This window comes from Erythrolamprus reginae, chromosome 1 (genome assembly GCF_031021105.1).
Source record: "Erythrolamprus reginae isolate rEryReg1 chromosome 1, rEryReg1.hap1, whole genome shotgun sequence".
NCBI classification, from domain to species: domain Eukaryota; kingdom Metazoa; phylum Chordata; class Lepidosauria; order Squamata; family Dipsadidae; genus Erythrolamprus; species Erythrolamprus reginae.
Genome location: NC_091950.1, coordinates 420,938,441 through 420,956,311, shown reverse-complemented (window position 1 = coordinate 420,956,311; position 17,871 = coordinate 420,938,441). Strand labels below are relative to the sequence as shown.

Here is a 17,871-nt window from a genome sequence, read left to right as displayed (position 1 = left end):
AATATTGTCTTTTGGTAATCCTCGACGTACGACCGTAATAGAGCTCAATATTTCTTTTTTATTTATTCATTCATTTGTCCCATACACAATACATATTTATTTATTTATTTATTCATTCATTCATTCATTCATTCATTCATTCATTCATTCATTTATTGGATTTGTATGCCGCCCCTCTCCGGAGACTAACAGCAACAATAAAACAGTGTACAATAATAATCTAATATTAAAAACGATTAAAAACCCATTAATATAAAAACCAAACATACATACAGACATACCATGCATAGAATTGTAAAGGCCTAGAGGGAAAGAGGATCTCAGTTCCCCCATGCCTGGCGGCAGAGGTGGGTTTTAAGTAGCTTGCGAAAAGCAAGGAGGGTGGGGGCAATTCTAATCTCTGGGGGGAGTTGGTTCCAGAGGGCCGGGGCCGCCACAGAGAAGGCTCTTCCCCTGGGTCCCGCCAAGCGACATTGTTTAGTTGGTATGGGAGAGAATAGACATGAAGTAGTATATATAAAGATAATATGTAAAAATAGAGGAGAAGATATATGAAAGGAAGAAAATATATATGATATATGAGATAAAGGAAAGACAATTGGACAGGGGACGAAAGGCACACCGGTGCACATATGTACGCCCCTTACTGACCTCTTAGGAACCTGGAGAGGTCAATCGTGGAGAGTCTAAGGGAGAAATGTTGGGGGTTAGGGGTTGACACTATTGAGTCCGGTAATGAGTTCCATGCTTCGACAACTCGATTGTTAGTCATATTTTTTACAGTCAAGTTTGGAGCGGTTAATATTAAGTTTGAATCTGTTGCGTGCTCTTGTGTTGTTGCGGTTGAAGCTGAAGAAGTCATTGACCGGTATGACGTTGCAGCATATGATCTTGTGGGCAATACTTAAATCGTGTTTTAGGTGCCGTTGGGTGGGGGCAGTTCTAATCTCCCGGGGGAGTTGGTTCCAGAGGGCCGGGGCCGCCACAGAGAAGGCTCTTCCCCTGGGGCCCGCCAAACAACATCTTTTAGTCGACGGGACCCAGAGAAGGCCAACTCTGTGGGACCTTATCGGTCGCTCGGATTCATGCGGTAGCAGGTGGTTCTGGAGGTAATCTGGTCCAATGCCATGTAGGGCTTTAAAGGTCATGACCAACACTTTGAATTGTGACCGGAAACTGATTGGCAGCCAGTGCAGGCCACGGAGTGTTGAAGAAACGTGGGCAAATCTCGGAAGCCCCACGATGGCTCTTGCGGCTGCGTTCTGCACGATCTGAAGTTTCTGAACACTTTTCAAAGGTAGCCCCATGTAGAGAGCGTTGCAGTAATCGAACCTCGAGGTGATGAGGGCCTGAGTGACCGTGAGCAATGACTCCCTGTCCAAATAGGGCCGCAACTGGTGCACCAGGCGAACCTGGGCAAACGCCCCCCTCGCCACAGCTGAAAGATGATGTTCCAATGTCAGCTGTGGATCGAGGAGGACGCCCAAGTTGTGAACACTCTCTGAGGGGGTCAGTAGTTCCCCTCCCCCCTGGGTAATGGATGGACAAATGGGATTGTCCTTGGGAGGCAAGACCCACAGCCACTCTGCCTTGTCTGGGTTGTCTTGTCACTCTGTCTTGTCTTATATATCATATATATTCTCTCCTTATCTATCTATCTATCTATCTATCTATCTATCTATCTATCTATCTATCTATCTATCATCTATCTATCTATCTATCTATCTATCTATCTATCTAACTCTATATCTATATCTCTCTCTCTCTCTCTCTCTCTATCTATCTATCTATCCATCCATCCATCCATCCATCCATCCATCCATCCATCCATCCATCCATCTATCTATCTATCTATCTATCTATCTATCTATATAATATATATTCTCTCTTTATCTCTTATATCATATATATTCTCTCCCATCTACTTCTCTTCTTTTTTACTTTCTATCTTTATATATATTACTTAATATCTATTCTCTTCCATATTCTCTTCGGAGAGGGGCGGCATACAAATCTAAGTAATAAATAAAATAAATAAATATGTATTGTATATTGGACAAAGAATAAATAAATAAATAAATAAATAAAGTTTGAGTTTGTTGACACCCATCCAGGCCCCAACAGCCTCCAGGCACCAGCACATCACTTCCACTGCTTGGAAGTGATGTGGAAAAAATGGAAAAAAAGAAAGAAGAGAAAAGAAAGAAAAAGGAAAGAAAGATATAAACTAACAGCTTTCGACTTTTTTTTTTTAACCTCAGTTATAAACGCATTTATATTTCACCCGTTTTCTAATGCTGGAGTTAAGCTCCCTGCTTTCCATATTTCAGCCTTTCTAATCGCCAAAGCCATCAATCACACGTTCATTTTTCCTCCTTTTCAGCAAAACGTCCGTAATCGTTTCCTCCCGTCGGGGCCAAAGGTGCTAAGCTGTTTTTTCTTCAATCAAACGGGTTAATTTTGCCAGCTCTGCAAATCCTGCCATCTTAAACCCCGCCTGTCTTCCCAGGTGGGCATTTAAATTTTTCCACCTTTGTGCATGGAATAATCTCCCTGCGATTACGGGAAACAATTTTCCATCCGTCCTTTTTCGGAGTGCCTGTCCGTGACAAGGTCGTCCTCTGCTTACAATAGTTCATTTAATGACTGTTCAAAGTTACGCCGGGACTGAAAAAAACCCTCTGTCTTTTGACCATTTTCCATGCTGATAGAAACATAGAAGATTGAAGACCTCCTGGTCCATCTAGTCTGCCCTTATACTATTTCCTGTATTTTATCTTAGGAAGGATCTATGTTTATCCCAGGCATGTTTCAATTCAGTGACTGTGGATTTACCCACCATGTCTGCTAAAGGTTTGTTCCAAGCATCTACTACTCATAGAAACATAGAAGATTGACGGCAGAAAAAGACCTCCTGGTCCATCTAGTCTGCCCTTATACTATTTCCTGTATTTTATTTTAGGATGGATCTATGTTTATCCCAGGCATGTTTCAATTCAGTGACTGTGGATTCACCAACCACGTCTGCTGGAAGTTTGTTCCAAGCATCTACTACTCTTTCAGTCAAATAATATTTTGTGTTGGTTATGACCTATAAAGCGCTCCCTGGCATCGGACCAGAATATCTCTGGGACTGTCTTTTGCCGCACGCATCCCAGCGACCAGTTAGGTCCCACAGAGTTGGCCTTCTCCCGTCGACTAAAAAATGTCGTTTGGCGGGACCCGGGGAAGAGCCTTCTCTGTGGCGGCCCCGACCCTCTGGAACCAACTCCCCCCAGATATCAGAGTTGCCCCCACCCTCCTTGCGTTTCGTAAGCTCCTTAAAACCCACCTCTGTCGTCAGGCTTGGGGGAATTGATTAGATTAGATTAGATTTATTGGATTTATATGCCGCCCCTCTCCATAGAAATGAGATATTCATTTCCCCCTAGGCTTATAAAATGTATGCATGGTATGTCTGGTATGTATGATTGGTTTCTTAAATTGGGTTTTTTTACATTACTTTTAATATTAGATTTGTTCATATCGTCTTTTTACTGTTGTTAGCCGCCCCGAGTCTACGGAGAGAGGCGGCATACAAATCTAATTAATAAATAATAAATAAATAAATTTTCTCACGTTGCTTCTGATCTTTCCACCAACTCACCTCAGATTGTGTCCCCTTGTTCTTGGGTTCACTTTCCTATTAAAAACACTTCCCTCCTGGGTCTTATTTAACCCTTTGACATATTTAAATGTTTCAGCAGCATAAATGAGTCTTAAGACTCTTATGGGAGGTGAGGAAGGTGGGGGCAGTGCGAATCTCCGGAGAGGGCTGATTCCAGAGGGCCGGGGCCCTCACAGAGAAGTCCCTTCCCCTAGGCCCTGCCAAACGACATTTTCTAGCTCAGCGTTTCCCAACCTTGTCAACGTATTATTTATTTATTTATTTATTTAATTGGATTTGTATGCCACACCTCTCTGAGGACTAGGAGCGGCTCACAGCATGTACAAAAACAGAACAATAATATAAATCCAACTAATACTACATTAAAAACAATCATTAAATTCAGTTAAAAGAAAGTAAAACCTATCAAACCAATCATTCAACACTTCATACTCAACACATTTATTGATCAGGGGGAAGATCTAACCCTTTAACGTTGTTTGTTTGTTCATTTAGTTAGTTAGTTAGTCAGTCAGTCAGTCAGTTAGTTAGTTGAGTTGAGTTGAGTTGAGTTGAGTTGAATTGAAAGGGACCTTGCAGTTCATCAAGTCTTTTTTTTGTCTCAGACTGGTCTAACACCTGGCAACTTAAAATATCAACCAACAAATGCTCTACCCTCCACATTGGCAAAAAGAATCCAAACCTCATATATGAACTGAATAAACAATCTCTCACTGCTAACCCACACTCAGTTAAAGACCTTGGAATACTAATATTGAATAACCTAAGTGCTAAAGCCCACTACAACAATATCGCCAAAAAGGCTTCTAGAGTTGTTAACCTGATCCTACGTAGCTTCTGCTCGGGCAATCTCACACTACTCACAAGAGCCGACAAAACTTTTGCCAGACCCATCCTAGACTACTGCTCATCTGTCTGGAACCCATACCACATCTCAGACATCAACACCCTTGAAAACGTCCAAAGATATTTCACCAGAAGAGCCCTTCACTCCTCCACTCGAAACAGAAGACCCTACGAAAATAGACTAACAATCCTGGGCCTTGAAAGCCTAGAACTATGGCGCCTAAAACACGATTTGAGTATTGCCCACAAGATCATATGCTGCAATGTCTTACCAGTCAATGACTACTTCAGCTTCAACCGCAATAACACAAGAGCACGCAACAGATTCAAACTTAATACGAACCGTGCCAAACTTGACTGTAAAATATATGATTTCAACAATCGAGTTATCGAAGCGTGGAACTCATTACCGGACTCAATTGTGTCAACCCCTAACCCCCAACACTTCTCCCTTAGACTCTCCACGATTGACTCTCCAGGTTCCTAAGAGGCCAGTAAGGGGCGTACATAAGTGTACTGGTGTGCCTTTCGTCCCCTGTCCAATTGTCTTTCCTTTCTTTCACCTATCTTATATATTCTCTTCCTTTCATATATCCTCTCCTCTAAGTTCACTTTCACCCTCTTTCACATGTCTATTTTTCTTCCTATATATCTGTGTATTGGACAAATGAATGAATGAATAAATAAATAAATAAAAAGTCCAACCCCCTGCTTAAGCAGGAACCCTATAGCATCCCAGCCAAATGACAGTCCAATTTCCTCTTAAAAATGTCCAGAGTATTGGAGTTCACAACGTCTGCTGGTAGGTTGTTCCACTGGTTGATCGCTCTGACTGTCAGGAAGTTCTCCCTTATTTCCAGGTTGAATCTCTCCTTGGTCAGCTTCCATCCATTGTTCCTCGTCTGGCCCAAAGGTGCCCTGGAAAACAGTGTGACCCCCTCCTCTCTTGTGGCAACCCCTCAAGCACCTGTAGACTGCTATCATGTCCCCCCTGGCCCTTCATTTCTCAGGCCAATCATACTAGCTCAGGAATTTTGGGAGTTGAAGTCCACATGTCATAGAAGAGCCAACTTTGCCTACCCTTGTTCTAGGCTATCCATGCCCAGTTCTAGCAATCTTCTCTTCATAAATAAGTCTTGGTTTCTAATCATTTTGGTTGCTCGTTTCTGCACCTTCTCCAGAGTTTCAATGTCTCTTTTGAAGTGTGGTGACCAAAACTGAAATGCAGTACTCCAGATGTGGTCTGACCTCTGGGTATGCATTAATTATAAATTAATAAATATGAACAAATAAACAACAGGACGTGGGAGTTGTGTGATTGTGCATCTCCATGGCCTCTACAGAGGAATCATTGAGCCTGTCATCTGCACCTCTATAACTGTCTGGTTTGGTGCTGCAACCCAACAGGACCGACACAGACTTCAGAGGAGAATCAGAACTGCAGAAAATACAATTGCTGTCAACCTGCCTTCCATTGAGGACCTGTATAGTGCACGAGTCAAAAAGAGGGCGGGTAAAATATTTACTGACCCCTCACATCCTGGACACAAATTGTTTCAACTCCTACCCTCAAAACGTCGCTACAGAGCACTGCACACCAAGACAACTAGACACAAGAACAGTTTTTTTCCGAACGCCATCACTCTACGAAACAAATAATTCCCTCAACACTGTCAGACTTTCTACTAAATCTGCACTTCTATTCTACTAGTTTTTCTCATCATTCCTTTCACCCATTTCCTCCCATGTTGACTGTATGACTGTAACTTGTTGCTTATATCCTAAGATTTTTATTAATATTGCTTCTTCATTGCTTATTTGACCCCATTAAGTGTTGTACCACATGATTCTTGACAAATGTATATTTTATTTTATGTACATTGAGAGCATATGCACCAAGACAAATTCCTTGTGTGTCCAATCACACTTGGCCAATAAAAATTCTATTCAATTCTATTCTCAGGCGTGGCTTTGATGGATATGTAGAGTGAAGGGCTACCACAATTTTTACTACCACCCTGTGGGCAGGGCTTCTGCAGGACGCCCTGCATTTTCTTTCAACATCTTTCAGTGCAAATTGGATGCTCTGGGGTGGAGCTCCATTTTTGTTACCCCATTGCGTCCCCTCTTCCATCCAGGCAGTAGCCCACCCCTGGATGTGTAGAAGTAGAAAGGAGATAGCTTCCTCCTTTATCCAGGCTGCCCTCAATTTAAATTCTTGCCCCCCCCACCGACCTCTGCCCCAAGCAAACAACCCACAGAAACTTCCCACCCGCTTTGCAGCCCCAAAAAAGGACTCTCTCTCTCTCCACTTTGGAGCCTCCAGCTCCTGTAGTAGTCTATCCCAAAAGCTACAGATGGTAGATGGAGGATTGCTCGCTTGCCATCCATCCTGTGGGTCTTCCCTGAAAGCTGGGCTGGCCTGGCTCAATTTCCGTCCCTCTCCAGTGGGCCAGGGGGTATGGGGATGGGGGGGTTGGAGGAGCCTTCTACCCGGCCCCTTCCTTCAACACCCCACTCCCTGCTGTCCAGCAGCTGCTTTGAACCTCCAGCTCCAGCAGCAGTCTATCAGGGAAGCTCCGGATAGAAGGTGGTGAAGGGCGCCGCCTTGCTTTCCCCCCCCCCCGAAGCTGCATGGGCCGAGCTGATCTCTCTCCCCTCTCTTAACGATACGATGTGTGGGTGAGGAGGGGGGGGCTAGAAAGGCCGGGGAGAGTCTCCAGCTGCAGCAGCAGTATACCCCAAGTCTCTAATGGCTCAGGAGTTGGTGGGTGGCTCTGCTCACAATGCCTTAAGCGAGCCCGTTTTGGGCTGCCCCCATTCCTGGCCCTTCTTTCGAGCTTCCAGCTCCAGCAGCAGTCTATCTTGAAAGTATGAATCTGGCCCGCTTTCCTTCTTCGAGGCTGGGTTGACCGGGCTGAACTGTCTAGCGGGGCAGGTGTTGAGAGTTAAAGAGACTTAGGCGAGCCCTCCTCGCATTCCTTCCTTCCTTCCTTCCTTCCTTCCTTCCTTCCTTCCTTCCTTCCTTCCTTCCTTCCTTCCTTCCTTCCTTCCTTCCTTCCTGCCTCCAGCTCCAGCAGCAGTCTATCCCAAGGTATGAATCTGGCCCGTTTACCTTCCTCGAGATTAGCTGGCCGGATCCTCCTCCCCTCTCTAGCGGGGCAGAAGGAAGGTGCTGCAGAGTCTTGGATGAGACGCCTTCAGCTTCCCGCTTGGCCTGGCCCTTCCTTTGAGCCTCAAGCTCCAGCAGCAGTCTATCCTGAAATATGACTCTAGCCTGCTTGCCTTCTTCAAGGCTGGGCTGATCGGGCCCAACTCTCTAGCGGGGCAGGTGTTAAAGAGAGTTAAATAGACAGGCGTGCCCTCCTTATCCTTCCTTCCTTCCTTCCTTCTTTCCTCCCTCCCTCCCTCCCTTCCTTCCTCTTTCTTTCCTTCCTTCCTCCCTCTCTCTCTCCCTCCCTCTCTCCCTCCCTCTTTCCTTCCTTCCTTCCTCCCTTCCTCTTTCTTTCCTTCCTTCCTCGCTCTCTCCCTCCCTCTTTCCTTCCTCCCTCCCTCCCTTCCTCTTTCCTTCCTCCCTCCCTCCCTCCCTTCCCCCCTCCCTCTCTCCCTCTCTCCCTCCCTCCCTCTTTCCTTCCTTCCTTCCTCCCTCCCTTCCCCCCTCCCTCCCTCTCTCCCTCCCTCTTTCCTTCCTCCCTCCCTTCCTTTCTTTCCTTCCTTCCTTCCTCCCTCCCTCTCTCCCTCCCTCTTTCCTTCCTTCCTCCCTCCCTCCCTTCCTTCCTCCCTTCCTTCCTCTTTCCTTCCTTCCTTCCCTTCCCTTCCCCTCCCTCCCTCCCTTCGAGCCTCCAGCACCAGTCTATCCCGGAGTATGAAGATCGGCCTCTTGCCTTTCCCCAGGCTGAGCTGGCCGGCCCGATCTCCTTTTCCCCGTCTATGAACCAGGGAGCAGGTCTCTTGCTCGCTGCCCGGCCCCTCTTTCATCCTTCGAGCCTCCAGCTCCAGTAACAGTCTGCAAAGAGAAGATAGAGACGCCTGGCTTGATTTGCTGCGGGGCTCCTCCGAGGCTGGGCGGGTCTCTCTCCCCTGATTGCGGCTGAGGGGACAGGTCTCTAGCGGGGGCAGGGCTTGCGGGGGTGGATAGACGAGAGCGGTGCTCCCTTCGAGCCTCCAGCTCCAGCAGCAGTCTATCCCGAAAACTTCGTGCAGATTATGAACATCGCCCGCTTGACTTGCCCGGCCCGATCCCCTCCCTTCTCTAGCGGGGCAGGAGGGTGCTGCCGAGTCTTGGACGAGACGCCTTCAGCCTCCCGCTTGGTCCGGCTCTTCCTTCGAGCCTCCAGCTCCATCAGCAGTCTATCCCGACTTATGAATCTGGCCCGCTTTGCCTTCCCCGAGGCTGGGCTGACCCAGCCGCTCTCTCTAACGGGCCAGGTGTTGAGGGTTAAAGAATTTAATTTATTAGATTTATAAGCCGCCCTTCCGCGAATGGACTCATGGCGGCGACTTTGGCGTGCCTTCCGCGCCTTTCCTTCCTGCGAGCCTCCAGCTCCTGCAGCAGTCTATCCCGAAGCCTGAATCTGGCCGCTTTGCCTTCCTTCCCCTTGACTGGCCGGCCCGCTCTCCCTTCCCTCCCAGGGCTGGTGTGTGTGTGTGTGACGGGCGGGTGGGGGCCTCCCGTCCTGCGCCGTCCCCTCGCCCGGCCCTTCCTTCGAGCCTCGAGCTCCCGCAGCAGTCTATCCCGAAACATGAATCTGGCCCGCTTTGCCTTCCCCGAGTCTGAGATGACCGGGCCGAGCTCTTTAGCTGGAGCAGGTATTAAAGAGGGTTAAAGAGACTTAGGCGTGCCCCCCTGCCCCCCCCCCGCCTTTCATCCTCCGAGCCTCCAGCTCCCGCAGCAGTCTATCCCGAAGCCTGAATCTGGCCCGCTTGCCTTGCCCGCGTCGGGGCAGGTGTTGATGCTTAGAGAATTTTAGGCGTGCTGTCTTCACACACACACACACACACAAACACAGCCCCACTTGTCCGGCCGTGTGTGTGTGTGTGTGTGACGGGTATGGGGGGGTTCCTCCTCTCCCGGAGCCTTAAGAGAGCCCGTCCTGGGCCGCCCCCTCGCCCGCTCCTCCAGCTCCGACAGCAGTCTATCGCGAAATATGAATCTGCCCCGCTTGGCTTCTCCAAGTCTGAGCTGGCCGCTCTCTCTCGCGGAGCAAGTCTTGAGGGTGCCCCCATCACTTCGCACCCCGCCTTTCCTTCCTTCGAGCCTCCAGCGCCCGCAGCAGTCCACCCCTTCCTTCCCCTACACTGGCCGGCCCGCTGCCCCTCCGCTGTGTGTGTGTGTGTGTGTGTATTGCGGGGGGGGGGCGGGCGGGATCCTCCCCTCCCGGAGCCTTGAAGCGCGCCCGTCCCCGGTTGTCCCCGCCTGGGCAGAGCCGGGCCGGGCTGGGCCGGGCGAGCTGGTGACATCACCCCGAACGCCGCCCGCCCCCCTGCCTGGGTGCCCAGCCGCTGCCCGCCGCCTCCGCTCCCGCTCGCCGCCCGCCCGCCCGCCCGCCTCCCTCGCCGCTTCGCGCGCCCTCCTGCAGCAGGCTCTCCGGGCTGGCGGCGGCGGCGGCATCCGCGTCGTGGTTCCCCGCCGGAGCAGCAGCAGGAGCAGGAGGAGGCAGCCCGGGCCGCCGCCCGCATGAGCCGCCGCAAAGGCGACAAGCCGCCCATCAGCATCCAGGAGCACATGGCCATCGACGTCTGCCCGGGCCCCATCCGCCCCATCAAGCAGATCTCCGACTACTTCCCGCGCTTCCCCCGCGGCCTCCCCGCCGCCGCCTGGCTCAGCCGCAGCCACAGCCAGAGCCAGCCGCCCCCGCCGCCGCCCCCGGCCCGGCCCCGACGCGCCTCCGCCTCCGCCGGCAGCCCGTCCGGGACGCCGCCGCCGCGCGACGAAGATGAGGACCTGGACCAGCTCTTCGGCGCTTACGGCACCGGCCCCGCGGCCGCCCCGCCCGCCCCGCCCAGCCAGGATCCGCCGGCCCATCAGCCGCAGCCGCCGCCCGCGCCCGCCCGCCCGGAGGAGGAAGAGGAGGCGGCCGACGGCTACGAGTCCGACGACTGCAGTGAGTTGGGCCGGGTTTCGGGGGTCAGCCGGACCGGGACGGGGTCGCGACTCGGAAAAGCTCCGTCGTCGGAGGTGGGACTGGGCGGCCGCCGGACGCTCGAAGCGAAGGGAGGGAGGGAAGGAAGGAAAAAGGAGGAAGGAAGGAAGGAAGGAAAGAAAGAAGGAAGAAAGGAAGTAGCAAAGGAAGGGAGACAAGGAAGAAAGGAAAGAAGGAAGGATAGAAGTAGCAAAGGAAGGCAGGGAGGGAAGGAAGGAAGGAAAGAAGGAAGCAAGAAGGAAGGAAGGAAAGAAGGAAGGAAGGAAGTAAGGAAGGGAAAAACAGGAAGGAAAGATGGAAGGAGCAAAGGAAGGAGAGAAGGAAGGAAGGGATAAACAGGAAGAAAAGAGGGAAGGAGAGAAGGAAGAAGGAAGGAAGGAAGGAAGGAAGGAAGGGCTGGACTACAAGACCAGGAAGGAAGGAGGGAAGAAGGAAGGAAGGAAGGACCCGTCGGGGATGTCGGAGGAATTCCTAGAGGTTGCGCTGGTGCCGGACTTCGATGCTGGGTCGGGAAGGGCCGTCTGTTTTGTGTGTGTGTATGTAAATGCAGGGACCAGTGTGTAAATCTTAGCAAGAACAAGGGGGGGGGGGGGACGCCGAGATTTGTCAATGGAGTTTACAAGGATAGACTGGAGAGACCTGTTTGTCGGGACTGGGGTGAGATTTCCTGCCTAAGCAGAGGGTTGGACTAGAGGACCTCCCAGGTCCCTTCCGACTCTTGTTATTCTGTGTTCTGAGATGCTCAAAATAAGGAGGAATTTGCTGGCAGCGAGAAGTAGCAGGAAAATCTTTCTCACCATCAATTGTGAGTGCTCCAACACTGGAGCGTTTTTTGAAGAAGCGACTGGACACACCTGTTTGTTCAAACTGGTGTGAGGTCTCCCACTTGACCAAGGGGTTGGACTAGAGGATCTTCAAGGTCCCTTTTGACTCTTGTTATTCTGCTTTCCATTTAAGCCTTTGCACTTCAGGGCTCGATCGGCTTCTGGGGCGGGAAGACAAGACCCCCCTTGGTAGAAAACCCAATTGTGGGGGAAGCCCCACCAGCCTCTTCAAAGCTGCTGTTATGGTGGGCTGGTGGCACCACTGCCAGCCAGATGTTAACCCCGGATTTGGCATCTGTCCCCTCCGATTGAGCCCTTCCCGAGGACCCGAGAGAACCAGATGGAGTTTAATAATATTATAAGAATGGGTTTGCAGGATGTCAGCTGCTCCAAATGGAGATGCCACCTGTAATTGACTGATAGGGGATTTGGTCAATGCCGGAGGGTGTTCAGGAGATGCTCCAGATGTTATGGGATTATTATCCTCCTCCTCCACCAAATCTCTGGATATTTGCTGAAGGACCCTGCACTCCTTCCTCTCATGCAAACTCAAAGAAGCCTTCATCATAATCATCACTATTATTATTATTATTATTATTATTATTATTATTATTATTATTATTATTGTTGTTGTTGTTGTTATTGTTTTGTTGTTAGTAGTAGTAGTATTAATTTATTAGTATTAATTTATTAGTAGCAATAGTAGTAATAATAGTAGTAGTATTAGCATTGTATTAGTAGTAGTGTTAGTTATTAGCATTATATTATTGTTGACTGAATGGATATGAGTGCATTTTAATTGGTTTTCCAGGTTTTTAGATTTTTAACTTTTAATTAATTGGATTTCGAGATACATTGTTCTTTATATGCTATAAGCCGCCTCGAGTCCGCAAAGAGGGGTGACATATAAATATGTCGATTAATAAATAAATTATGTTCATAAAAAAACAGTAATGCACGAGGTTGATATACTGGATTTCGTATCACAATATCACAAGTCGAACACTTCTCAAGCATCATTATTATCAATATTATTATTATTATCATCATCATCATTAGTATTATCATCAGTATTACTATTATTATTAATAATAATAATAAATAATAATAATACTTATTATTATTAATATTATTATTATTATTATTAATAATAATAATAATGAATAATACCATTTTCCTTCCTATCATCTTCTTCACCACCCTCTCCGTTTGGTATTTACAACGGTGATTATTACATATTTGTCGTTTTGCGCTTATACGCGGAGAGCATCTCTCCACCAGAGGCAAAATCCTTGCCTGTCTAACATCAACACTTGGTCAAATAAACTCTTCTTGTTTTTTTTCATCTTTTGCAAAAAGAAAAAATTCCTTCTAGGTTTCCCCAAACACCCTGAAACTCTTGGAGTTGGCTCCCCTCCTCAGCTGTTTCCTTCCCCTTCCTCAATCCTCCGATGCCCTCCAGTTGTCCCCCCCTTTTGCCCCCCCCTCAGTGCCCTTCCACCGCGAAAGACCACCTTGGGTAGGACAAGGTGGCAAAACACTGCGGCACAGCACTGGCAAGACCACTGCCCTTCAGCCGCTGCAGCAGAAAATCCCCCCCTTTCTTTCTCTCTTTCGGAGGGAAGGGATCTCCCACCCACCTAGACCCCCCCTCTCCTAAACACCCCCACCCCGGCTGTTTTTTGCAGGCAACTACCAGTTGCTTCTCTTTGCAAAATAAATCAACAATGACCAGGTGCAGCACAAGTGGGGTGCTCCCCCCCCTGGAGCTGGAAGCAGGGGGCCGGGGAGAAAGGGACGAGGGTGCTGCAAGCATGTATCCTGCAGGCAAAGGATAATGGGATAGGTGATCCTCTGCACCGGTGGAGGGAATCTGGAATCTGAGCTTTGATCGGGGATCTTTGGCTGGGTTTTTGGGGTGTTGCATTCCTGGGCAGCTTTAAAGCAAGGTCTCTTTTAAAAAAATAAAATAATAATAATTTTAATAATACTAAAAACAGCCGCACACTACACAAAACAGTGCACAGTGATATGTTCTCCTGCCACCCAACATCATTCATTCTGTCCCCGCCACCAAATGAGGGTGTACTGATTTATAATATTTTAAACCAAGAACATTAGCATATTAGAAACATAGAAACATAGAAGAGTGACGGCAGAAAAAGACCTCATGGTCCATCTAGTCTGCCCTTATATTATTTCCTGTATTTTATTTTAGGGTGGATCTATGTTTATCCCAGGCATGTTTAAATTCAGTTACTGTGGATTTACCAACCACGTCTGCTGGAAGTTTGTTCTAAGCATCTACCTTTTGTCCTGCAGACTATACAGATGGAGTTCATGAAGTCTTTCCTGATACGTTTTATGCTTAAGACCTTCCACCATTTTTGTAGCCCGTCTTTGGACCCGTACATTATCTTTTTGTAGGTGAGGTCTCCAGAAATGGACACAGTACTCCAAATGTGGTCTCACCAGCGCTCTATACAGGGGGTCACAACCTCCCTCTTCCTGCTTGTTGTACCTCTAGGTTTACAAAATATAGAGTGATTCCAATTTATTCTTTATAACTCGGTCTCGAATTCTACGGACCATAAAAACCTCTAACCCTGTCACTTTTTTCACTTTATTTTCATTGATCATATTCATTTTAATATCCATAATTTCAAATTGAATGTATTCCACCGTGTACCGGTACCAATTTTGAACTATCGATTTTGTTGCATCCTTCCAACCTAAAACTATTACCAATTGGGCACTTTCTATAGCTGCTTCCTTAATTTATCTAAATTCACTCATGTCCCTCCTCATTACTAATACTGCCATCTCCTTTGTAATCCCCCATTTTGCAGTGGTACCTCTACTTAAGAACGCCTCTACTTAAGAACTTTTCTAGATAAGAACCAGGTGTTCAAGATTTTTTTTGCCTCTACTTAAGAACCATTTTCTACTTAAGAACCCGAGCTCGGAAAAATTTCCCAGGAAGTTTGAGAGCGGCACGAAGGCCCGGCCAGTTTCCTGCCATTCCCCCTTTAATCCTGGCCATCTCGGGCTTTTCTGGGCTGCCAGAGGAGCCTTTCGGTGGCACTTAAAGAGGCTTTGGCAGTCCAGAGCGAACGTAGCGTTTTCCTTTCTCTGGGCACTTGCAGAGGGAATAAACCTCTGCCAGCGCCCAGAGAAAAGAAACGCTCCCTTTGCTCTGGGCAGCCCACAGTGAATGGAGCATTTTCCTTTTTCTGGGTGCTGCCTCAAAGTCCCTCTTTTGTTTTTTAAGCCTTAAAGTTTTGGATTTTTTTGATTCCCCACACCTCACCTTCTTCCTTCAGCAGTGACTCTCCTCCTCCTCCTCTTCCTCCTCCTCCCACCCAAATCCCGAGCTTTTATTTCTTTCCTAATGGATTTGCACGCATTCTTTGCTTTTACATTGATTCCTAGGGGAAAAATTGCTTCTACTTACAAACTTTTCTACTTAAGAACCTGGTCACGGAACGAATTAAGTTCTTAAGTAGAGGTACCACTGTATATATAACATCCTATTAATCTCGTCTTGCACCTCGTCTTGCAACATTTTTGCACTCCCAAGCACTCCCAAAACATATGCATGAACACCTCTCTCTCCTGACATCCGTGCCAACAGGCTGCTTTCACATTCCAATAAATATGCACAAGTTGTGCAGGTGTATGGTACCACTTATGTAACATAGAAACATAGAAGACTGATGGCAGAAAAAGACCTCCTGGTCCATCTAGTCTGCCCTTATACTATTTCCTGTATTTTATCTTAGGATGGATCTATGTTTATCCCAGGCATGTTTAAATTCAGTGACTGTGGATTTACCAACCACGTCCGCTGGAAGTTTGTTCCAAGGATCTACTACTCTTTCAGTGAAATAATATTTTCTCATGTTGCTTTTGATCTTTCCCCCAACTACATTTTTCTCCTCATTTCTCTAATTCTTAATTTTCCGTATATTCTCCACGTTTTAAAGCAAGGTTTCAACATCCCAAGAGGGTTGGTTTTTTGGGGGTGGGGTGTGTTTCAAAGACCCAAATCCTCACAATTTATTTATTTATTTATTTATTAGATTTGTATGCCGCCCCTCTCCGTAGACTCCGGGCGGCTAACAACAATAATAAAAACAGCATACAGTGTTCCCTCGATTTCCGCTGGGGATGCGTTCCGAGACCGCCCGCGAAAGTCGAATTTCCGGGAAGTAGAGATGTGGAAGTAAATACACAATTTTTGGCTATGGACAGTATCACAAGCCTTCCCTTAACACTTTAAACCCCTAAATTACCATTTCTCATTCCCTTAACAACCATTTACTCACCATTATTACTGGTACTCACCATTGAATAAGACACTTAGTGATCCTGATATGTATAAACATAATTATTTATTAACAATAATCATTTTTTTTGTTATTTATTTGAAAAAAATATTAGTTTGGTGATGACATATGACGTCATTGGGTGGGAAAAACCGTGGTATAGGGAAAAAAACGCGAAGTATTTTTTAATTAATATTTTTTGAAAAACCGTGGTATAGGCTATTCGCGAAGTTCGAACCCGCGAAAATCGAGGGAACACTGTATAACAAATCTAATACAGTATTTAAAATAACTAAAAAACCCTTATTAAAAACCAAACAAGCACACACACATACCATGTATAAATTGTAAAGGCCTAGGGGGAAAGGATATCTCAGTTCCCCCATGCCTGACGACAGAGGTGGGTTTTAAGGAGCTTATGAGAGGCGAGGCGGGTGGGAGCAATTCTGATCTCTGGGGGGAGCTGGTTCCAGAGGATCGGGGCCGCCACAGAGAAGGCTTTTCTCCTGGGTCCCGCCAATCGACATTGTTTTGTCGACGGGACCCGGAGAAGGCCCATGCACAGAGATTCTGGCCAAGCGGAGCAATTGGGATGACATTTTTGGGGGGAGCGTAGGACTTTGGATACAGATGCTAAGAGTTGAGAAGAAAAAAGACACATCAAATTTGAGATTTTGGTTTCTTCCTAGTTTCGATCCCATCTTGCTGGGAAAGTGGTAACCCCAAAAAGGGAGATAACAAAGCTAAATTGGGAAGAGAAGAGAGGAAGGAGGGGGGGAAATTATTTTTTTGAGGAAAGAACCAGTTTTGGGATTGGAGAGAAAGGGATCTGGGCTTTTTAAGAGAGGCACTTCGATAGAGTTAAGGTTTGGATAGGCCAAAGAAGAACCAGGTTTTTATTTATTTTATTTATTTATACCTGGCCTTTTATCGTTTTTATAAATAGCTCAAGGCGGCGAACGCACGCACGCACACACAAATAGAAATAGAAAATAAAGAAGCCATTTGAGAGCATTTGACTGAGGCAGCCTTCGTCGGCCTCCTACTTTTCTCTCTGCAACAACAACACGGCGAGGTAGAGTTGGGTTGAGAGAGAAGGACAGGCCCAGTTTAAGTTGACTTTCTCCCTGAAAGCTCACTGGGTGTGACTGAAACTGGTTATCTTCCCTCACTTCATCCTCCCTCACAGGACTGTTGTGATTGTGTGGGGATAAAATGCAGAAGGATCACCCAAAATGAATAAAAAGTGAATTCGGGGAGAACGTAAATCACACGACCGTGAGTCTGCTGCCACAGTCGTAAGTGTGAAACACGATATTTTTTTGCAGTGACATTGTAGCATTGAATGGTCACTAAATGAACCGTTGTAAGTCGAGGACGATCTGTGTTTGCAACAATGTCTTAAGTCTGCAGCCCATCAAGTTTGCAGAAACCCAATATTTAGCTGGAGAGAAAACTCAGCTTTAGAACCTGGAGAGATTCTTAAGACGTCAAAAGTTTATTTTTGCGGTTGCCTTGATTCAAGGCACCGGTCCTCAGGAAGGCTTTCGAATGCTTGGGTCTCTAATTACCACGGTACAAAGCAGGACTCGCTGCGGAGATGCCAGATACGGAGTCTTTTCTTTCCCTCAAGAGGATTAACAGCTTAGCGGTTCTTTTTTAGAAAGGAAGAAAACCCTACGGCAGGGAAGGTGAGCCTGTTTTGGCTCGGGTGCCAAAAGGGTGCGTGCATGTGCCCCCATGTGCCCTCCCGCTGCGCATGGGCACAGCACCGGTGGGCAATTTTGAATCCTTGGATTTAAAGGTCTGAAAATTAGGGGAGCTTTGGAGGGTAAACAGGAATAGGTGCGGTCGTTGGTGATCTCTGAGCTGGGGGGAGGGGGGCTTCTGGCGGACGTCTTATGACCCAATGAAGTAACATCATCAAGTCTGGAAAGGAGTGGAGTTTGTGGAAGAAAAGGAAGGGAAGGAGGAGGAGGAGGAGGAAAAAAGGAAGGAAGGAAAGAGGGAGGGAGGAAGGAAGGAAGGAAGGAAGGAAGGAAGGAAGGAAAAAGATGGACGGA

At 47.5% G+C, this 17,871-nt stretch overlaps 1 protein-coding gene across 1 annotated transcript in view; it reads left to right on the top strand.

The window, feature by feature from the left end:
• LOC139155946 (double C2-like domain-containing protein beta) overlaps nt 1-17,871 on the top strand; it is a 295,913-nt gene that overhangs the window by 86,813 nt on the left and 191,229 nt on the right. Inside the window, exon 10 of the mRNA XM_070731359.1 lies at nt 10,093-10,617. Coding sequence (XP_070587460.1) covers nt 10,093-10,617 — 525 coding nt within the window. The remainder of the gene's footprint in view (nt 1-10,092; nt 10,618-17,871) is intronic.